The sequence below is a fragment of the Acinonyx jubatus genome, chromosome B1 (assembly GCF_027475565.1).
Source record: "Acinonyx jubatus isolate Ajub_Pintada_27869175 chromosome B1, VMU_Ajub_asm_v1.0, whole genome shotgun sequence".
In the NCBI taxonomy this organism is placed as follows: Eukaryota; Metazoa; Chordata; class Mammalia; order Carnivora; family Felidae; genus Acinonyx; species Acinonyx jubatus.
In genome coordinates, this window is record NC_069382.1 from 112,771,124 (window position 1) to 112,790,713 (window position 19,590).

General features: G+C 40.9%; 1 protein-coding gene and 1 pseudogene across 1 annotated transcript in view; both read left to right on the forward strand.

The window, feature by feature from the left end:
* Positions 1 to 19,590, forward strand: part of PAPSS1 (3'-phosphoadenosine 5'-phosphosulfate synthase 1) — a 103,085-nt gene that overhangs the window by 11,110 nt on the left and 72,385 nt on the right. The window contains 3 exon segments of the mRNA XM_027061997.2: positions 2,885 to 2,999; positions 9,583 to 9,818; positions 15,285 to 15,423. Coding sequence (XP_026917798.1) covers positions 2,885 to 2,999; positions 9,583 to 9,818; positions 15,285 to 15,423 — 490 coding nt within the window.
* On the forward strand, positions 5,414 to 9,550 carry LOC128314494 (cytochrome b-c1 complex subunit 7-like; annotated as a pseudogene).

Consider the following 19,590-nt stretch of genomic DNA (forward strand, 5'->3'; position numbering starts at 1 on the left):
AATGCATTCCTTTACAAAGGTCATGCTTCTGTGCCTCCAAGGGTGTTTGTTCCCCATTTTGAAGACCTCTGGGCCAAACCACAGCCCTGGTTGGATCTACTCTTGACTGTTACATGCCTCAACCTGTGTCCCTGATGTGGCTGCGGAAAACACTGTCCTAGTGACTGGTATTGCTTTGAATTTATGAGTGTTGGCTTCACAGGAGTTGTTCAGACTGCCTGCCAACCACTCTAGATTTCCCTCGTCCACATTTTCACTTTTCTGCGTTCTCACTCTTCCTTCTGTCTGGAGGTGCTTCACCTTCCCCCCACCGCCCCAGCTCATCACAGGTCTCGAGTGTCCTCTTTTTGGTGAAGCCACTCTGTCTGGACATCACTTCTGATATTTCTTCACAATTTTGCTTTATTTACTTTTCTCCTTTCTGATATTTATTCCTGCATAACTTATATAATTTACTTAATCATTTTGGTCTTTCTTCCCCCTGTTGTCTCTTCCAGTGACCAGTGACTTTTTTTTTTTTTTTAAAGAGAATATGCAGGGGAAGGGGAAAAGAATCTTGAGTTGGGGAGTGGCAGGGGGGCTGGGAGAGGGCAGAGAGAGAGAATCTTAAGGAGGCTCTAGGCTCAGCATTGCAGGGCTCCATCCAATGACCCTGGAATCATGACCTGAGCCCAGATCAAGAGTCTGATACTCTATGGACAGGAGCCACCTAGGCATCCCTAGTCCAGTGGCTTTCAGGCACTAACTTGTATCATCATCACCTGGAGGGCTTTAAAATACAGATTGTTGGGCCCTGCCCCAGAGTTTCTGATTCAGTTGGCCTGGAGGCAGGATCTAATAATTTGCATTTCTAACAGTTCCCAGGATACGCTGATTCTGCTCTTCTGGGGCCACACTTTGAGAACCACTGCACTAGGAGTGAGGACCAGATAAAAGTCCCAAGAGGACAGAGATTTTTTATTGGTACTGTAAACTGTTTCATTCCTAGAGGAATGTCAAGCATGTAGTATGTATTCAGTAAATAGTTTTGAATGAATGATGAATAAAACTGCCTTAAAAAGTAAGAGCTTATAAGCAGTATCAAATACAAACACCCTATCAAAAAAGGATGCTGTCACGTACCTATTTTGTAAAGGCATGCTATTAAAAAGAACCTTAATTATGGTTTTGCTCCATAGGGAGAGAAAATAGAGACTCTAATTCATTTTGTTTTGTATAGAAAACAACATTATTGATATAATATGCATACCATTCAATTTATCTGTTTAAAATGCATAAATGGCTTTTAATATTTTTCAGTTTTGCAGCCATGATCACAATCAATTTTAGAGCATTTTAATAATCCCAAAAGATCCTTCTACACGTTACCAGTCACTCTCTCTGCCCTCCAGTCTCCCAGCCTGAGGCAGTCACTAATCTGCTTTCTGTCTCTCTAGCTTTTCTTGTGTTGGACAGTTCAATAAATGGAATTATACCATACATGGGTATTTGTGACTGGCTTCTTAGCCTAATGTTTTTGAGGTTCATCCAAGTTGTAACGTGTTTGAGTACTTCATTCCTTTTTGTTGCCCAATCATCCATTGAGTGGGTATATCATGTAAATTTTAAAATATTTTATCTAATTATCAACTGGTGGACAATTGGGTTTCCACTTTTTGGCTTTTATCAATAAAGCTGCTAGGAACTTAGGTATATATGTTTTGTGTGGACATGTTTTCTTGTGAGTATCTGGGCGTTTAATTTGGTCACGTGGTAACTATATTTAACATTTTCAGAACTGCTGTTTGCCAAAGTGGCTGTAGTATTTTACATTTTCACCACAAATGTATGAGGATTCTAATTTCTCTGTAGTCTCACTAGCACTTGTTACTGTCTTTTTGATTATAGCCCTCCTGGTGGATCATATACGTATCTCTCTGTGGTTTTGATTTGCTGTGCATTTTTCTGGTGGCTAATGATGTCGAACATCTTTTAATCTGCTTTTTTTGTCATTTGTATTTTTTGCTTGGAGAAATATCCATTTGGATACTTTGAGACCTGTATAAATTTATGCCATTTTTGTTGAAGAATATTTGGGAAAATGATTGCATTCTTTTTTTTTTTTTTTTTGTGGAAATAAGCAATGAATTTCGTTTTGCCAATTAATTTAATTAATTTAATTAATCCAGCTAGTTTAATATTTGATTTAATTAATTTAACCCTCTGAGCCACCCAGGAACGCAAAAGCTCTTACTACTGTGCATTTCATGATGCCTACAGACATTCCTTCCACACTTTGTTTAGGAGTCTGCTTCTATGCTACCTTCTTAGAGGCCTTTCTTGATCGTCCTGGCTAAGAGGTACTCATCCCTGATGTCTCTTTTCAGCTTACCATGTTTTATTTTTTACAGTTGCACTTGTCATGCTCTGATACGACCAAGTTTTACTGCTTTGTCTCCCCCAGTGTGATGCAAGCTCAGTGAGGGTAGGGACCCTGTTTAGTTCACATGGTATACTAGTAGGGCCTAAGTGAGTGGAAGACTGGGTTATGGAGTCCACTGCTCCCTTGTTAACTGGCACTTGGGCAAGTTGTTTAGCTTTTCTCAGGTTTAACATCTTCATTTGTAAAAACACAGGAGTAAGAGTTTTTGCGTTCCTGGGTGGCTCAGAGGGTTAAATTAATTAAATCAAATATTAAACTAGCTGAGTTGATTAAATTATTAATTAAATTAATTGGCAAAACACTGAACACCATGCTTAGGTCCTATAAAGAAAACTGTTAGTTTTAATCTTTTTCCTTGCTTTTGGCATGTTACATAGAATAGTGACAGCAAGGAATATGTATTTACTTTTTAAAGGACTGAGGTAAATCAGAATTCTTTTTTTTTTTTTTAATTTTTTCCAGGGGATGCAGAGAGCAACTAATGTCACCTATCAAGCTCACCATGTCAGCAGGAACAAGAGAGGTCAGGTCGTGGGGACCAGAGGTGGTTTTCGTGGCTGCACAGTTTGGCTGACAGGTAAGATCAAGAGAAATAAACCAGCTAATTTCAAAAGCAGTGTTTGTAGACAGTCTTGAACAAGGATTAAGGGTATTTATTTAAATTTTGAGCTATTTGTGTATCTGGAACATCACTGCATGTACCTGGCAGCGTTGCTTAATTATAACCTATTTCCTTTTGGTAATTCCTTTTGTTCTTTACAGAATTGCTATTGAAGTAAAGGGGGAAACCAGAATGCATCTTAAAACTACTTTCTAGTTAATAGCTATGTTATAGTCTATAAATTTTTGTATGCACCAAGACCTGGATTCTGCCTTCAAGAAGCTAATGATGTAAACGATATGAAGAGAAACAGTGATAAAGAATTTCACAAAAAAGAATTTTTGCTTTGGCCTCTGATTGTTTTTTTCGTTGGTTCTCCCAGAGTCTCCCTTCGGGTCAGCCAGCGCGGGCTGGTGAGAGGGTCAGTTGATCTAGATTTTGGAGGTGGCTTTACGAATGACGGATTCTTGGGGCACCTGGGTGGCTCAGTCGGTTGAGCACCTGACTTAGGCTCAGGTCATGATCGTGTGGTTTGTGAGTCCAAGCCCCACATTGGGCTCACTGCTGTCAGCACTGAGCCTCCTTCAGATCCTCTGTCCCTTTCTGTCTGCCCCTCCCCTACTTGTGCTATCTCAAAATAAACATATAAGAATGACGGATTCTTTCACTTCTAGTAATTGTATTTAAAATTTTGTATTTAATTGTAAATTAAATTTAATTTAAAAATATTTAATTGTATTTAAAATTAACCACCAAAATTTTATACCTATTTACTCCCCTACCAACAGTGTGGGAGAGGGTCCATTTCCAAGTGTCTTTTCATCAACATGGATATTACCAGTACTTAAAATTTTTGCTGATGGGTGAAAAGCAGCATTCCTATTTTCTGTGTGTATGCGTTTTTTAAAAATTTTTTTTCATGTTTATTTTTGAGAGAGAGAGAGAGAGAGAGAGAGAGTGAGTGCATGAGCAGGGGAGGGGCAGAGAGAGAGGGAGACACAGAATCTGAACCAGGCTCCAGGCTCTGAGCACAGAGCCCGATGTGGGGCTCGAACCCACGAACCGTGAGATCATGACCTGAGCCGAAGTGGGATGCTCAACCTACTGAGCCACCCAGGCACCCCCTGTGTGTGTGTTTTTAATTATATGCTTCAATTGTAGACAAGTCTAATTGTTTCTGTAGGAAAGAAGACCCTGTCCTCACATTCTTCTCATCTCCTCATTGTTAAGTTTAGGTTGTTGTTAAATTGTTACTTTTCCATTGTCTACGTTCATAACACATTCTGTTCTCAAATCTTAAATTTTCATGATTGTTTTTTGTTTGAGCTCTGTAAGTAAGTTGATTCTATATCCACCAGTTCATCATCAGTCCTTTTATTATGGTGTGTCCACTCATGAGCTCTCTCTTTGGGTCTAGTTTTAAGTGTTTGTGTTCTGTTGTTGTTTCTATAAGATAGTCCTCCATTGGATTTTGAATTCCCTGAGATTTCTTTTTTTAATGTTTATTTTTGAGAGAGGAGGAGAGAGTGTGCACACGTGTGAGTGGGGGAGGGGCAGAGAGAGGGAGAGAGACAATCTGAAGCAGGCTCCGAGCTGTCAGTGCAGAGCCGGACATTGGGCTCAAACTCTGGAACCATGACATCATGACCTGAGCCGAAGTCAGATGCTTAACTGACTGAGCCACCCAGGCAGCCCTGAATTTCCTGACTTTTTATGTTTGAGAATGTCTGCCTGTCTTTTACGATGATTTGGCTAGATAAAATATATATTTGGTTCATACTATATTTTGGAATTCTTAAAGCATTATTCCATTTTAATCTGGTATTAAATGATGTGAAGAAGTGTGAGACTACTTTGATTTTTTTTTTTTTTTCTTTTTAGGCGGTTTCCTTTTTCATCTGGAAGCCTGAAAAATTGTTTCTTTTCCTATATTTTCTTTTAGCAGTTTTGCCTTTCTCATTTAGGCCCTTTATCCATCTGTAGTTGATTTTGTGTGTATATGAAGGAGTGGTCTGTTTTCTTTTTTTTCCATGCGGATTATCAGTTGTCTCAACAGCATACATTGATGAAGGGGCATCCTTTTTTTTTTTTTCCCCTCAGTGCCAACTGTGTTATGTCAGGTTTCCACCTAGGTGTGAATTTGTTTCTGGGCTCTCTGATCTATTCTTCTGGTCTGTTCCTCTGTGATTGCCACACTATCTTACTATATATTTATAAGTCTTGAAATCCAGTGGAATAAGTCCTCTTACCTTATTCTTCATCAGGACTGTCTTGACTGTTTTTTGGTGGTGGGGCAGGGGGGCTCTTTGCTTTATTGTATAAACTTTGTGATTGGTTTAACTCTAAAATTTGATAGGGATTTAGTTTGGGATTCCATTGTATCTAAAAGTCAATTTGGGGAAAATTGATCTTTAGAATATTGGGTAATCCTTTTCTTGAGTGTGGTATATTCCATTTATCTTACCACTAATGATGCTTATAAATACTGTTTTTCAGATTTTTTGGTGCTTGCTTTATGGTCTAGTATGTAATCAGTTTTCATAAATATATATTTGAAGAGAACATCAGGGTGCCTGTGTGGCTAAGTTGGTTAAGTGTCCAACTTCAGCTCAGGTCGTGATCTCACAGTCTGAGTTTGAGCCCCATGTCAGGCTCTGTGCTGACAGCTCAGAGCCTGGAGCCTGCTTCAGATTCTGTGCCTCCCTCTCTCTCTGCTCCTCCTCTGCTCATGCCCTGTCTCTCCCTGTGTCTCAAAAATAAGTAAACTTAAAAAAATTTTTTTTGAAAACACCTATTCCCCCGATATGTGCAATGTTTTTAGATATGCTCATTAGATCAAGCTTGTTAATTATGTTGTCAAATCTTCTATAGCCTTTGCTGTTTTTTTTTTTTTGACAATATTTTTGGAAATGGAAGTAAAGATTTCTTCTTCTGTTTTTTTTTTCTTTTTGAGAAAGTGCACAGCGGGGGAGGGGCAGATAGAGAGGGGGACGGGATTTGAAGCGGCACTGTGCTGACAGCAGCGAGCCCAGCGTGGGGCTCGAACTCAAGAACCCCAAGATCATGACCTGAGCCAAAGTTGGCTGCTAAAACCGACTGAGCCACCCAGGTGCCCCGAAAGATTTCTTTCTTTTTCTCACAATTCAATAGCTTCATCAGGATCTGTTGGGGTATTGAGTGGGTTGTCATTTTCCTGGAACATAGTTTGCTTTTTCTCAGATTGTACTCCAGATAAACTTTCTTTTATATTTCTACGTTGGTTGGCGTACTAATTTACCAGGGCTAGTGTACTAGGAGACCCAGACAACTACACCTACGCCAACCTCCTAAGTACTCCACCACACATTAAGCCTGAGTGATGTTTCCTGTTCGCATACGCAATTCTCGGATCCATCTCCAATAACCTCGGAGGGGTCTTAGCCCTAATTCTCTCCATCCTAGTTCTAACAAATCACATCAAAACAACAGGGAGGCTTCCAACAGCGGAAATTTATTCTCTCACCATTCTGGAGGCTGGGAGTCTGAGATGAATGTTTTGGTAGGGTTGGTTCCTTCTGGAGACCCTGAGGGAGAGTCTGCTGCAGGCCTCTCTCCTAGCTGCCGGAGGTTGCTGGCAGTCCTTGGCCTTCTCTGGTTTGTAGATGCAGTGCTCTGTCTCCTGCTTTCGTCTTCACATGGCCCTGTCACAGTGACACCAGTCGCTGGATTTAGTGCCCATCCTGGTACTGTATGACCTCGTTTTAATTTAATTACATCCACAAAAACCCTATTTACCAGTAAGGTCCCATTCTGAGGTTCCAGATGTGTATGAATTGGAGGTGGGGGATTATTCAATCTCATACATTTGGTTTCTTTTCTTCGGGTATACACATTTTCCTTATCTAAGTTTTGGATTATCTGTCTTGTAATTATCTGCTGATTTTCTCTAACTGCTTTAGCTTTTTGTCTTTTTGTCTGTGTTCACTGTAATCTCAACGAAACTTCCTGTGTCAGTAACTAAAATTTTCAGTAGTCTATTCTTACTTTGTTTCAAACTATGTATATGTATGTGTGTGTGTGTGTGTGTATGTATATATATATATATATATGTAATATATACATGTGTGTATAAATAGGTACTTTTATTATGATTTAGGTTTTGTGTAAAAAGTCTAAGATTTCTGGTTTCAGCGTTTTTTTTTTTCTTTCTGATGCTTAGTGTCCAACTGGTGGTTAAAAACAGAAAACTGTTTTTCCTGTTTCTCCCCGTCTCCATCTCTTTTTTCTAGTTATTGTCTCTGTGTCAGAGATTAGCCAAGATCTAGTGGTGTAAAACAGCCATTTTAGTTCACTTCCCATTTTGTGGGTAAGGACTTCCGGAGGGCTCAGCTGGGCGGTTTGCCCTGATGTCTGGCTTGGTTGCAGTTCTCTGAAGGCTCACCTGGCTGGCGTCCGTGATCACGAACTCACTTGATGCCGCTTGTCAGCCGGGAGCTTAGCTGGCTGAAACACTTGCTAGTGATCTCTTGAGCATGGTGGCCTCAGGGTATTAATAGTGGGCTTCTCTCAAACGGAGTGTCCAGGTAGCATTTTCTGACCCAGCCTCAGAAGTCGCACATTGTCGTTTTCACTACATCCTTTTGGCAACAGGGGAGTCCTAAGGCTAGCCCAGATTCAAGAGTAGAGAATTAGACTCTGCCTATTGACGTGACAGTGGCAATGTCACATTGTCAAATAGTTTGCAGGGTCGGAAATTCTGTTGTGGGCATATTTGGAAAATATCTGCTATGCTCATTAATACAATTGTAATTTAATTTTATTTATTTAATAATATTTAATTTTTAATGTTTAATTTTAATATTTAATATTTATTTTATTTAATACAATTTTTTAATATAAAACTAATACAGGTTTTTAATGTATAAAGCAACTAATGCTATTAATCCTCCTTTTTTTTTTTTTTTTTTTAGTTTATTTATTTATTTTGAGAGAGAGAGACCACATGCATGGGCGCACATGTGAGAGAAGGGCAAAGAAAGAATCCCAGGCAGGGTCCAGGCTCTGAGCTGTCAGCACAGAGCCCGACTCATGAACCGTGAAATCATGACCTGAGCTGAAGTCAGACACTTAACCGTCTGAGCCACCCAGGTGCCTCAACACCATTGATTCTCTTAACATATCAATTGTACCTTCATAATGTCTTTCAGGGGAATCCATACATGATTATCTCTTGCCTCGTAACCACCTTAGTTATGAATTCTGTAATTACATACTCAGCAAGATGGCACGTGTTTCTGCATGAATGTATGCTTTCCTTTTCCTTCTTGTTGTTTAGTGAATAAACATCATTGGTACAGGAAGGTGAGTTGAAATGAGGATATTCTTTCAAGGTTAATTTAAATTGGACTCCCAGATACTTTTATCTATGGTTGTCTCTGAGAGGTATTCATCCTAGGATATAGAGATAGCTTCATTTGTCCTTTTTCTTCCCTCACCAGAAATAATTTGGGCATGTAACTCAGTTTTTAAGTTGGCATGCAGCTCTGGAGTAGTGTTAACAGGAGGACAAAGTGCATATCTGAAACGGAGTGATTTCTAGGATGCCTTTGGGCACAGACAGGAATTATTAAAAACAAATACTTGAGCATACAGCGCTGCAGTCTTGGGTAAAATGGCCAGCAGGCCTGCTGTTGCGCGTCAGGCCGGTGGCCAGAGGGTATTTGAAAATGGTGTTACAGTGCTGCAGGGTTCAATAAACTGGGGTTAATGTGAGGTGTTACCATTTATGAACATGATGATATGAAAGAGGCCATAAAGCTTCCTGAGAACCTGTATAATGACAGCTTGTTTTGCATTCAGAGAGCAGTGGACCTGACCATAAGGCTGCGTATCTTGCCTAAAGAGCAGTGGACAAAATATGAGCAGGATAAATTTTACTTTGCACCATATCTGAAAGAAGTTATTTGGGAAAGAAAAGAGAAGAATGGGCAAAGAAATAATCACGGAGTTTAAGCTGGTGGTTGTAGCTGCCCTGAAACATTTTTTAGGAGTTGGATAAACCAGGGGCACCTGGGTGGCTTAGTCGGTTAAGTGTCTGATTTCAGCTCAGGTCATGGTCTTTTAGTTCGTGAGTTCGAGCCCCATGTCAGGCTCTGTGCTGACAGTTCGGAGCTTGGAGCCTGCTTTGGATTCTGAGTCTCCCTCTCTCTCTGACCCTCCCCTGCTCACGCTTTGTCCCTGTCTCTCAAGAATAAATAAAACATTAAAAAAAGTTAAAAAAAACCCAAAAAACAAAGAAGTTGGGTAAACCTGAAGTGTACAATTCAGAACTATTTGAACTGCAAATGTACTACTTTACGTGAATGTCTATTTATTTAAAAAACATAAATGCTTACTTTATTTAAACTATAGATGTTTTTGTAGCTAAGATCTAAATCTTGTAGAGAAATGTGGGATAAATGTTACTGAGGGATTGCTATGTGTAATGAGTGTTATGAAGCCAGTGATTTAAATTCTTTGTTACTAAGTGGTCTCCTAACATTGCATATGAAATGAATGTGCTTGGACTATTGAATTTTAGGCTTGTCTGGAGCAGGAAAGACCACAGTTAGCATGGCTCTGGAGGAGTACTTGGTTTGCCACGGTATCCCATGCTACACTTTGGATGGTGACAACATCCGTCAAGGCCTCAATAAAAATCTTGGCTTTAGTCCTGAAGACAGAGAAGAGAATGTTCGACGCATTGCAGAAGTTGCTAAGCTGTTTGCAGATGCTGGCTTAGTGTGCATCACAAGTTTTATATCCCCTTATACTCAGGTATGTAGCTTTTGTACCATTGCTGTTCTGACATCATCGAGTGAGATGGCCTCAGGCAAAACAAGTAATTGAAACGCTCATGTATGCTTCGAAGCTAAATTCAAATTAAAATAATTAACCTACAACACTTTTGTGCTGGGACTTTCTGAGTAAATTCCATTTTAATAAAACCTGTTATGACTGCCCCTGCCTCCCAAAGTATAACCAAACGTGTTGACCTCAAGCCAGTGGCCACATTATTTCAAGCTTGACTTTTCAACTCAATAAATGTATAATGAATACTCAATGTGTGTCAGACACCCAGGGAAAGTCTTAAGTTTCTTAACATGTGCCTGACCATGGCTTCTTTGCTCACAGACAGAAGCACTCTCCTCTTTCATTACATTCCTCCTCTTATTTTAGCACTAATTCACTGTTTTGTAGTTCTCTTAAAAAATCATGTCATTTCTCACGTGAGATTTTTGTTTCCCCACCTGGAAGGCACTCTTCTCCTTCGATCGATCCTTCTCTTCTCGCCATCAGTAGACTCCTGTTTGTGCTTTCAGGCTCAGGTTAGGCATCTCCTCCTCCTGAGTGCCTTCCCTTTCTCCCTCAGCCTTTGTGGGGTACCTGTCTTTGGTGCCCTTGTTATTGTGCCCTAACCCTTTGTTTTATTACAAATGCTAGTTCATTGGTTGGCGGTGGTAATAGTGGCAGCAGTCGTAGTGGTGATGGTGATGGTGGTGGTGGTGGTGGTGGTAATGAAAATAATAGCAGCTAACATTTATTAAACGCCAGCTGTATACCATGAATGAACTCTCGTAGTTCTTATCACCCAATGAAGAAGGCAGAGTAGTAATGAAAATAATAGCTAACATTTATTAAATGCCAGCTGTATACCATGAATGAACTCACGTAGTTCTTATCACCCAATGAAGAAGGCAGAGATGAGGAAAAAGGTGTAAATTACCCAGGGTCACTGTACATGGTAGAGCAAGGCACCCAGACAATGTCATTGGAATCCATATACCTACTCACCACGCTTTATTGCCTCTAACCCCCACTGGTTCCTTGAAGGCTGAAACTACATCTTATTTATCTTTATAATCTTGATGCCAAGCCCAGCTTCTGGAATACAGTAGATATTTAGTATTTGTTAAATGACAGCATAGTACAGATGTGAAAGAGCAGGTGAATTACTATGTGGTTAAAAGCAGGGACTTTGGAGCCAGAAACAATGGGTTGGAATCTCACCTTTGCCTGTTATGACCTTGGCCAGTTGAGTTGACCTTCCTAAGCTCAGATAATGCCTACCTCCCAGTGTTGTTCTGAGGATTAGGTAAATCATGCGTTCAAAGCTTTCAGCATGGTGCCTGGTGTGTACTAAGTATTGAGTAAATATAAATAATAGCACAATTCTAGTGTTGTATCATGAATTTGGATGGTTACATAGACTTTTTTTTTTTTAAAGCCAAAATAAAACATGAACTGTAAGAGTTATACAGGTAAGTATCAGATGGAGTGTTAATTGTAAAGATTCACTTAACTGAACCATGGCAGGAGTCCTAAAGGGTCCTGTGAGGACTAAGTACTTTTCATTTGCCTGAAACATTGGGATCAGCATCAATACATCCATTTAAAGTATACTGGATCATGAAGTGTGTAAGACAATGATAGTTGTTTGAGTTCTTGAATCCTTGATATAAACAGTTTCATCGTAATGTAACAACTGATATTCTTGCACATTCTGGAAATCTTTGCAACTCTTAGAAGAGGAGAAAGTAACGTAATTTGGAGAGCTGTCAGCTGGATTTGTAAAAGTATGTACTGATCTGCTTTTTGGCCCCCTTGTTTCCATAGTAAGGAGCGAAATTTGTTGCTTCACTTCTAAAAGCACAGAGAGTGAGGTTTGGACTGTGCTTAAGTCATGTCAAAATCTGTGATATTTGCATCAAACCATATGATACAGGATATGTGTATTATTCTATGTCACCATTGAACTTGGGCATCTTGGTTCTGAAAATAAACCTGATAGTTCCTAGCCAGTCTGGTGGGATCATAGAGATGTGAACAGTTACAATATGTTGAAGCAGGTGATTAGGTAAATGTATATGAGAGGTGCTGTGGAAGAATCGCAGAGGAGATGATGCCTGAAATGAGTGATGGAGGATGAATCAGAGCATACTATTGAGACCAGAGGGAGAAAGCTATTTTAACAGAGACATAGTACAGTGTTTGCAGCAGCATGGAAAGGTGGGGGGGGTCTGGTCTTTTGGGGAACTGTAGGTACTTTGTTACGACTGCCGTGCAGGGTGAATGTGAGGGGAGATGAAGCTAGAGCTATTCGCAGAGGTTCGATGATGAACCTTGACTGCTCAGGACTTTGCCCCATAGGGCAAAACTTGACAGTTTGAGATTGTTCTAAGGAACGCTGTCTCTGGGTTTGCATTTTAGTAAGGTCACCTTTGAAGCTTGGAATGAGAGTGGTCTGGAGATAGGAGACTGGTGAGGAGGCTTTCAGAGTGAATTCAAACAGCAACAATGGGAATGGAAAAGATGGGGCCTATTTGAGGGCTCTTAAGCCTGTAGCATCGGTAGGACTTGGTGCCTGCTTGATTGTTGAATTTGGGGTGAGCACGAATGATGGTTCTTTCTGAATAGAAGATGGTATGTTTGAGTTAGGAAATACAGGAGGGGAAGGGAGGAGATGACTATTTCATTTTAGGTGGGTTAGGTTTGAAATCCTAGTAGAGTAAGCAGGTCATTGGAAAATTGGTTCTCAGAAAAGCTGTGTAGAATTGAGATAGATTTAGGAATCACTAACTTTGTTAATTAAAACCCAGTCGAAGTTGAGTATATATAGAGTATATAGAAGAGTTGTATAGAATGGGAAGAGAGCCGTGGACAGAAACTTGGAAATACATTCATATAAAAGGACAGTTGGGATCAGTTAAGGTCACACCTTAATCATTCTACCACATGCTGTGGTTATTATAGCTAATGAAAGATATATCAGAATAAGATCTATGATAGGTATATAGCAGGTATTCTGAGAAGCCAGAGGAATCAAGGGCCCTCCGTCAGCCTGGGCATGCAGGTTGGGCTTCCTGGAGGATGTCAGCACAGAACTGTGCTATGAGGAGAACGTGCTTTAGCCAGAAGAGAGGGGTGGAGGGTTTTGAGCAGGGAGGGTGGCTAAGGCCTAAGGTCCAAACACCTGGTAACAGCCAGGTGTTAATTATTAATAGAATATCTAGTGTAAGACTGAGAAGGGTGGGGCCAGGTATAGAACACCTGATGCCTCTCCCTGAGAAGCCTGGGTTTTACCCTGATGGTGGTAGGGAATCTCTGAAAAGTTAGCCACATGGTTGAATTTGCATCCTCTGCTATTCTAGGGACAGTGTTAGGGTATGGCTTTGAGCAGATCAAAGCTAAAAGCCAGCAGACTGATTAAAAGCATGTTGTTGCAGTTGACCAGGAATGAGGTTGAACTCGGGAGTAGGGAAGACGTGCAGACTGGGTTGGTGTAATAGAGGCAAAATCTGAAGGACTTCGTGGCAGAAGGCAGAGGGGGTGGGGTGTGGAACGAAGGGAAGGAACCAGAACAACTCTTGGGATTCTGGGTGAATAGTGCTGTCATCCTTGATTTGGGCAGTATAGGCAGGGATGTCAGCTGGGGAGAAAAGAGGGTGGATGCCATTATGGACAGACTAAGTTTGAGGTGCCCGTGAGATCTCCAGGTGGGTATATTTAGGAGGAGGTTGGAAAGGTGTGTTTACTTCCAGGAGAGAGGGTAGGGCTCAGGCTGAAGCATTAGTGTATATGTTGTAGTCGACACTGTGAAGGCTGCTGAGGAAAGTGCTCAAGGACTGACTTCATGTGAGCTGTGGGCAACACCAGTGTCGAAGGGATGGGGAAGTAGGAGGAGCCATGGGAGCCTGCATAGGAATGATTAGGAAATCGCGTCACTGGAATATATAGAGTTAGTAGTGTGAACAGCAGCAGAAAGTCCTGTAATTCAAAGGCTGAAGAGTACTTATGATTAAGGGATTTTTGTGTGATTTGTTCACTTTTTTTTTAATGTTGATGTATTTTGAAAGAGTATAAGCGTGTTCAAGAGTGGGGGAGGGGCAGAGAGAGACTCTTAAGCAGGTTTCTGGCTGTCAGCGCAGAGCTGGATGCGGGGCTTGAACCCACAAACTGAGCTCATGACCTGAGCTGAAATCAAGAGTCAAACACTCAACCTACTGAGCCACCCAGGCGCCCTAGTTCACTTTTTTTAAAAACGTTTATATGAGAGAGAGCGTGTGCGCACATGCACAAGAGAGCCCAAGCAGGGAAGGGGCAGAGAGAGAGGAGGAGGAGAGAGGTTCTGAAGCAGGCTCCCTGCTAACAGCAGCAAGGCGGATGTGGGGCTTGAACATCCAACTGTGAGATCATGACTTGAGCCGAAGTTGGACGCTCAACCGACTGTGCCACCCAGATGCTCCCGCAGTTCACTTGTTTTTCATGGCTAAGTGACTTGTTGCCAGGGGAAAAAGCTGGCAGAGAAGGAAGAGGATTTCAGATGGAGGGGGGAAATGGATTGAGGAAGGTCCATTAGAGGGGTGGCTCTGGAATTCAAAGGGAGGAAGGAGTAGCAGGAGTGAGGGAGACAAAGGTTGCTGGGCATGTGGATACATTTATATGGCTAAGAGGAGATTGAGAGCATTCGTTCCTGCGGATCTTCGTTTTGAAATGCGGAAGAGGAGAGTAGTGACAGTGGAAGTAGGGGCCATAAGAAATGTGAATGGTAAAATGAGCTGTGTGGGGATAGAGTGGCGGGAGTTGCAGGGCTGGCTTTGGAAATGTTGGCACTGCTTGTGTCTAGCATATGAATGTGGAGTTGGCCTTGAGTATGGAAAGATGAGTGGATCTTAAGGGGGAAACAGTTTTAGCTTAGACAGAAAGAAGAGGTTGACTTAGGAAACTGTTCCGGAGCAGTGAAGGTGATTACCAGAGAGTTGGGGGGTTCGGGGCAGGACAGAAAAGTAAAGTTTTGGGAGCGCTAGAGATGAGAAGTGGTCGCAGGACCTTGTATTTGGCAAGGAGATAAACCACCTTGAGGACTCTGGATGGACTCAGGCTCAGGCTAAGATTGAACATGTTATGAGAGGCCTGATGGCACCTGCATTCAGGCTGGGCTTTGACTGTGGTTCCCTGTAAAATTTAGGTGAAAGTTTTTACAGGGCATCTGCTGTTTTCCCTCCTGGAACTCCCCAATATCTTGGATTTTTAGAATATCAAATTTTAAAATCGTTATGAAAAAATAGTTTCTTGGGTTAAAATTTTTTTGTTTATATTTTAAAATATAAATTAAGTTTTGTCTAATATTTAATTTTCCACTGCCTCAGCTGATAAAGCACTTTTACTCATCCTTGATCATTTAGAGTACCTTTGATTCGTATGAGCACCTTTTATTATGTTTCTCTACATCTCTTTTCTAAGGATCGCAACAATGCAAGGCAAATTCATGAGGGTGCAAGTTTACCGTTTTTTGAAGTATTTGTTGATGCTCCTCTGCATGTTTGTGAACAGAGGGATGTTAAAGGACTCTACAAAAAAGCACGGGCTGGAGAAATTAAAGGTAAGTTTCCCTTTGCTTGCATTTTTTTTAAGACTTTATTTTTAAATAATCTCTACACCCAGTGTGGGGTTCACATGCAACCCCGAGATCACGGGCTGCATGTTCTACTGACTGAGCCAGCCAGGCGCCCCTTTGCATACTTTATCTTGCCATATCTGAGACTGATCATCTTTGCTAAGAGATTGGGAATATTCAAACAACTTGGAGCTCCTTGAGAAGAAAAAGTGGGTCTTAATACTACGCTCTTGTGTCTCTGAAGCCTACCAGCAGTACCTGGCACCGTGTGTAATACTCAGTGGGAATGGTTGGTCAGGTTGGAATCCTACTCCCAAGACAGAGTTTTAGAAGGTTGGGACTTCTGGGGCTGTTGGAAACCTACTTGGTATAATTAGGTGCATTAGACTGCATAGCAATTGCTAGCTGCTGCCACTTCTGCTTTTTGTTCCGGTGAAAATGAAGGAAATTCCATAGATCATGGTAATTGTAAACATTTTGAAAGCAAAACCAGTGCCTTGTTCTTATTTATATCATGGTGTGGAATGGTCCCTTATTCATTCGGTGTACATTTGTTTAATTAGGTTGAATTAATATATCTCTGATTCCATCAAAATGAAGATACCTTGATTTTAAAAATTTTTATGCTTTGCTCCTAAAGTTACAACTACGATGAACATTTGGACATAGGAGACATTTAGAACCTGTCTGATGTGACCTTTGATACCAATTATATTAATCTTCTAGGTATTGTTTAACATTAGTTCTGTTCTATTGTTAACAACAGAGGACGTGCCAGGGATTGATTACTCAGCGCTGTGTAGGGATCAATGATTCATGCAGGTAACTGCTGCCTTCCCAATAGGGAGTATAATAGCCTGGGACTATCACAGGAGCTCTGTGAATTCAAGATTTTGTCACTCAGCTTCTGGTTCTGCATAGCAAAAGGTGGAACAGGAAGGACTATGCTATTACTCTGGGCTCTTCTACATTTGGACCTGGGGATGCTTAACCAGTTGGGGCAAGCGTGGGGCAAGTTCCACCTGCTGTGGTGAAACCTGGTTCCTTAGGCAAGGCTGGCATTCAGTTGTGCCACCAGGGAAACTCAGTTTCACCCATGAAGCCTGTGCTTTCTTGACTCAAAGAGAACAGGTTGCCTGACCTGAATAACTGACAACATTAGGAGGGAAACCAGTTCAGCTCTTCATCATCTGTGTCCGCCTGTCCCTGTCGATGGCCACTTTTCACTTCAGTTTCTCAAAATACAGATTTGGCAAAGAGAAGCAAAATGATGTGTCTGGGATCTTGAAATCTAAATCTTATTTTAATTTTAGTTGGCTTTGTTTTTGCAAGGATGGATTGGTGAGGGAGGTAGATTTGTCTCTGGCTGGAGTAAACTACTTTTGAACAGGGATAACATCTTGAATATTTTTGTATCATTAGAGTTACACACATAGTAAATGCTCATTGGATAGATTAGAAGATGGAGTGGAAATTGGATGTTCAACACACATTGATCAATGCTACCTGTTTGCAAGCTGTGTGTTTGCTGCTGAGATGCAAAGATGAGTAAGACCACATGCAAAATACCTTGAGTTATTTGTAATTTGCATTCTATATTTGGGAGTGTGTTTGTAGTAGCTTAGTTTTTGCTGTTACTTATTTACTTTCTTGACTGTTTTCTGTCTATTCCTCTCGGTAGACATTAATAAAATGTTCCTTAGATTAAGATATATGTGTTAGAGTCCCCGATTGTAGAGTTGTATGTATGTACACATGTATGTATGTATTTATTTAGAGCCCCACGCATGAGTGGGGGAGAGGGGGAGAGAGAGAGAGAGAGAATCTCAGCCTCCATGTTCGGCGTGGAGCCTGACATGGGGCTCCATCCTGTGACTCGGAGATCATGACCTGAGCTGAAATCAAGAGGTGGATGATCAACCAACCAAGCCACCCGGGCACCCCTGGAGTTGTTAGTATTTAAAAACTGTGTACTGGGGTGCCTGGGTGGCTCAGTCAGTTAAGCGTCTGACTTCGGCTCAGGTCACGATCTCACAGTTCGTGAGTTCGAGCCCCGCGTCGGGCTCTGTGCTGACAGCTCAGAGCCTGGAGCCTGTTTCAGATTCTGTGTCTCCCTCTCTCTGACCCTCCCCCGTTCATGCTCTGTCTCTCTCTGTCTCAAAAATAAATAAACGTTAAAAAAAAAAAATTAAAAACCGTTTACTCACTGTCAGAATGGTAAATGCTGTTTCAGAGTTGTGATGGTAAATGTTCAAGGACAGAAGAGATTGTATACATTCGGCAGACCTCAGGCTTTTAGAGGGCTTTTTGTGACACTATAACTATCCCTGTGTCAGCCATTCTAATGATTATTTTCATGATTACTGCTCAAGTAGTTGTTATTTACTTAAATATAAATGTTTTGCTTAAGCATACATTTATTATAATCATTTATGGGATAAATTAGCTAGAAAGAGAATTCCTGGGCTTTTAAAATAAGCCAAATCTTCTAACACAGTGGTTTTCAGGCTTTGCTGCACAATAGCATTATTTGAGTGAACTTTTAAAAATCCTATGCCAAGCCCAAATCAGAATCTAATGCAGGTGAGACCTGGCGATTGCATTGTTTAGCTGCATTTGAGAATTAGAGCTTAAGAACTAGTGTTTTAACCAGAATTATTTTTCCCTAGCTATTCTATTGTAACTCACCACTAAATACTATTAGGAATATTGGCAATGCAGAAATCTCTTCTTGGATTCAGGTCTTCATGTGATACTTAGAAACATGAAATAGAAGAAAACAAGTGGGCTGTAGACTTGTCTATTACATTTTAGAACTCTTTTGGTGACTGCATTTCTTAATAGTAATTTATTTTATTTTGTTTTATTTTATTTTACTTTATTATGTTTTATTTTAGTTATTTTTTTTAAGGAGATAGAGGTTTATTGAATATGCCGCAATGGGGTGGTTGGCATGACAGCAGAGAAGAGGCTGTCAATAGTAATGATTTTAACTTTTTTTTTTTTTAATGTTTGTTTATTTTTGTGAGAGAGAGACAGAGCATGAACGGGGGAGGGGCAGAGAGAGAGGGAGACACAGAATCCGAAGCAGGTTCCAGGCTCTGAGCAGTCAGCACAGAACCTGACGCGAGGCTCAAACTCACGAGCTGTGAGATCATGACCTGAGCTGAAGTCGGATGCTCAACCGACTGAGCCACCCAGGTGCCCCAATAGTAATGATTTTAAAGTAATGTTTACCATTTTAACCCCAAGGTTGACCTAAGCACTTCAAGGCAGACAAGCCTTAAATGACTTCTGTAGGGGGTCATGTCAAGGGTGTAAGATAGGAACAGCATATCTTCAGCTCAGCTAGCCCATTCTTGGGACTCATCCTGTATTCTTTCTCTTTGGCAATTACATGGTAACATATTTAAAGGGGAAATCTAAATAGTGGTTGACACATAAACTGATTATGTTTGATTGTAGAATGTATTTTGTGATGTGACAGGATTCGCTCCCTTAGTTACGTTTTGCTTAAGCTAATAGTGGTTACTTTGTCTTGAACACTTAATCCTGGTAGCAGAAGCAGCCTTCAGAGCTTCAGTTTGGCTGTAAATAATCCTTGTGAATATAATGAACAGATTAACTTGGTGTCAGTGTTTGCATTGAGAGGAAAAAAAACCTCATCTAGTTTGGTTTATGACTAGGGTTTAAGTACTGTATTCTGTCTTCCTGTGGAGACATTGAGGTGTCCTGGATCACTTGGTATTTATTCCTATTTATTCATAGGCAGTTTGGGCATTTGGTTAAAAGAAAAAAGGTGACAGAAGAAGTTATAGTCAATCCTCATTATTTGAGGATTCCATATTTGCAAGTTTTCCTACCTGCTAAAATTTTTAACCCCCCACATGAGTACTCATGGTGCTTAGGCAGTCACTTGTGGACACACACAAAGTGGCAAAAATTTTAGTCCTCCCACCCGAGTACACGTTCCCAGCTGAAGTTGAACAAAGTGACACCCAGCCTTCCTGGGTTTTAGCTTTCATACTGTAAAGAAGTGTCAAAAAGAATCTGGTGATGACTGAGCCTTGCAGGAAGCTGACCCCATGTTTCCCCTAGGGGCCAGTGGTTTCAGTAGTCACTTAGTGTCCGTGGCAACTTTGTTGAACTGTG